The sequence below is a fragment of the Rutidosis leptorrhynchoides genome, chromosome 1 (genome assembly GCF_046630445.1).
Source record: "Rutidosis leptorrhynchoides isolate AG116_Rl617_1_P2 chromosome 1, CSIRO_AGI_Rlap_v1, whole genome shotgun sequence".
NCBI classification, from domain to species: domain Eukaryota; kingdom Viridiplantae; phylum Streptophyta; class Magnoliopsida; order Asterales; family Asteraceae; genus Rutidosis; species Rutidosis leptorrhynchoides.
Window position 1 is genome coordinate 449,205,707 of NC_092333.1, and position 3,138 is coordinate 449,208,844.

A 3,138-nucleotide genomic window follows, 5' to 3' on the forward strand; every position below is an offset into this window, starting at 1 on the left:
TTTCGATGGTTTGTCGCTCCTTTCTTGCTCGCTTAGTAGGTTTCCATATTTTTTGACCGCTGATTGCGTTAGGGTTTCTGTACGACGGTATTGTATTAGGGTTTCCTATTTATGAGGCACCGCTCTATTATTGACGTTGTTGGTTTTGTATAGATTCGAAGGACGGTTTATACGTGTAAATGTCCGATTTCTTACTCGATAAACAGCTCAAATATTCTGGTATGGCTCTCTTTAGAAATCTCCTTTGGTTGTTGATGTTTATTCGGTAACAAGTGTGAAAAACTGCTTTGATTTCCTGGACTATAACACCGATTCAGGAGGTGTTTTACATATTATGGTATGGCTTTCTTTACAATTCCTACTTTGTTTGTTTCCATTAAATTTAGTGTGATGCATCTGTATCTGTTGTTTCAATGCTTCCAATTACCGCATTTGTTGTTTCAGTGCTTCTAAGGCAATTTACAAATGCATTAACGACAAATACATTTTTATTTGCAGAACTTTATATATGCAAGCTGATTTTTAGTTTGTTTTAGAATCTAAAGTGACGATAGTCACAATAACTCAGCTGCAGGAAAAGGATGCAAAAGGTCAGGCCTTCTTTATGGTCACAATAACTGATATTTGCAAAAGGTCAATGATGCTGTAAGTATTTCTTTTTTGTGCAACTTTATATACATTTCAGTTTTAGTTCTTATCAAGTGTTTATCCATTATTTATTTTGTTATGATAACTCATTGTGGTATGCAAATGTTAAGGTATAATGCGACTACAAAACGTATTATTTCATTATGCTTAATCTTTTTGGACACTTTTTTACATTTTTAAGGTACTGATATCATACTAAGCTCATTGTAAATGTTGAAGATATCTTAGGTGCTTAGACAAGCTTTACTAACGGAATCAGATGAACACCCTAATTATTGTGAATAACTTTTGGTATATTCCAGTAACAATTACAGTTACTTTGGACTTTTGGTATATTCCAGTCACACTCTGATATGTTATTCTTACCCTCTAATAAGTTGACTAAATGGAATGTTTTCATATTAACTTATTTGAGACATATTACTTATTCACTTCGGTTGCTATTTTTATTCGACGATGTGTTTGTATATATGTTTGTGGGTAACACTTTCTGTTTCCTTTCTTTGCTTATTATTCTTTGCTTATACAGTTATACATATATGGCGTTTGAGTAAACAAAAACAATTAGGTAAAGATAATACTCCGTAACTTTTTGAGTGACGTGAAGGAAGATGTATGGGTGTGCTATGCCTATTGGTGATGGTGATCTTGATGTTGGTGGTGTTGCTTATATTTTAGAGCTTCATTAGTAAAGTAATTTTGTCACAAAATATAATGTATTGCAGTGTATCGTACTTTGTTTTACTATTCCCTTTGTTTTCACACTTGAAATGAATTGATTCAACCATTGAATCGTACTTTGTGTTACTCAATTGTCTAATTTACCGAACAAGTATTTTTATAACATAATGGAATATATTCCACCGTAATTATATTTGTTTTGTTTGCCAATGATTATTCATTCAAATACATTTCTGATACCACTCAAAATAGATTTCATAATCTTTTATTTTAAGAACCCGGAAAATTGTGGGTTATAATGTTAATGTTTTTGATATTTGTTGATTTATTATTCAAATATATTTCACTACTATTACTTGTATCATTAACATAAATTACTTATATCATTATTTAAGTTATTAAGAATATATATTAGAATCTTGTATGATAAAATACCCGCGAATGCGCGGGTTATAAACTAGTTATATTAGTATAGTAATATTTTTAGTTATGAAACGAGATATTAGTATTAAAAGTTATGAACAAAAGATAGTTAGACCATCAAATATAGTCCAAGTAAGCAATTACTTATCATAACAGTTTTTTATTTATATTTATATACATAATATTCAACACATGTTCTTACGTATGATTTTGAATTTCAATTAATAATTAACCATGTAGAACTCAGCAAACAACAAACTAAAAAGATGGTTATTGTGCAATCAACTACATTAGAACAACAAATGAACATTACGACTGACATCGAAAATTTGAAAGATAATCTTGCTAATTCTTTTGTTGGCAAAACTTTTGTTGATAAAGGAGACTTTTCAGCTATGAACAATTTTTCTAATGAAATGTCAGAAAATATCAGAAAATTAACTGTTCTCAACAGCTTTTGTGATCAGGTTAACTATCATTTACTTTGATATTTAAACATTTGGTTCCAATATACTAAAGCTTTATAATAAACATTGATACACATTCATAACTTACAGGCAGATGACTTACGGATTTCTACCATTAAGAAGATGCAAAATATACTCATCATACGTCAAAGAGCGCTGGCATTAATTGCACTACACAACTACCAAAAAAGATTGGTTTCATTTAATCATCAATGGGAAGCAGTACCAATATAATACTATTGGTTACTTTATTTATTCGCACTACTTGGAACTTCATATATGTTCAATGTGGATAATGTCTTCAACATTGTATTTGGAACTATTATCAACATTTATTATTACGGATTGTTTGAGTTTTACTTATTATATTCCTCGATCGTATGATAATTATACCAGACAGTTAAACTTTCTTTTCAAAATTGTTTTTTAAATCAACTCGCGAAGTCGCGGGTCTTTAACTAGTTAATTAGTATATGGAAATAACTGATACACTGACACGTGGCATGAATAAAGAAGGAGTTGACACGTGACATGAATTAATCAGGAGTTGACACGTAGGATTATTGTCACGTGCTTTATATAATGTATAGATCGAAGATTTTCAACTTCATCCATTGATTTAGATTACAATGCCATAATTGTCTTTCAAATCGAACATTCATTTGATTTTCAACAGTTGATTTCAGTTTTAACTATTGATTTAGAAATAATGTTAATGCAAATAAAAACTATTTTTTATTGTTATTATTTTATTTAGTTATTATTATCATTAATTATAAATTAAAAAATTTTAATTTTGTAAAGTCGCGAATTACAAGCTAGTAATATAAAAGAAAAAAGCAGGCTTTTATTTTGGAGGAAAAACGAATACTTAAACTTTTATAAGTTATTTAGGGATTTCATTAAAAGAATGAAGCCT

At 29.4% G+C, this 3,138-nt stretch overlaps 1 protein-coding gene across 1 annotated transcript; it reads left to right on the top strand.

Moving 5' to 3' along the window:
- Positions 1 to 2,018: 2,018 nt before the first annotated feature.
- On the top strand, positions 2,019 to 2,453 carry LOC139903310 (transcription factor TGA2.2-like). The gene is made up of 2 exons (XM_071885807.1): positions 2,019 to 2,219; positions 2,310 to 2,453. The coding sequence occupies exons 1-2, from the start codon at positions 2,019 to 2,021 to the stop codon at positions 2,451 to 2,453; spliced, it is 345 nt and encodes a 114-aa protein (XP_071741908.1).
- The last annotated feature ends 685 nt before the right edge of the window (positions 2,454 to 3,138 follow it).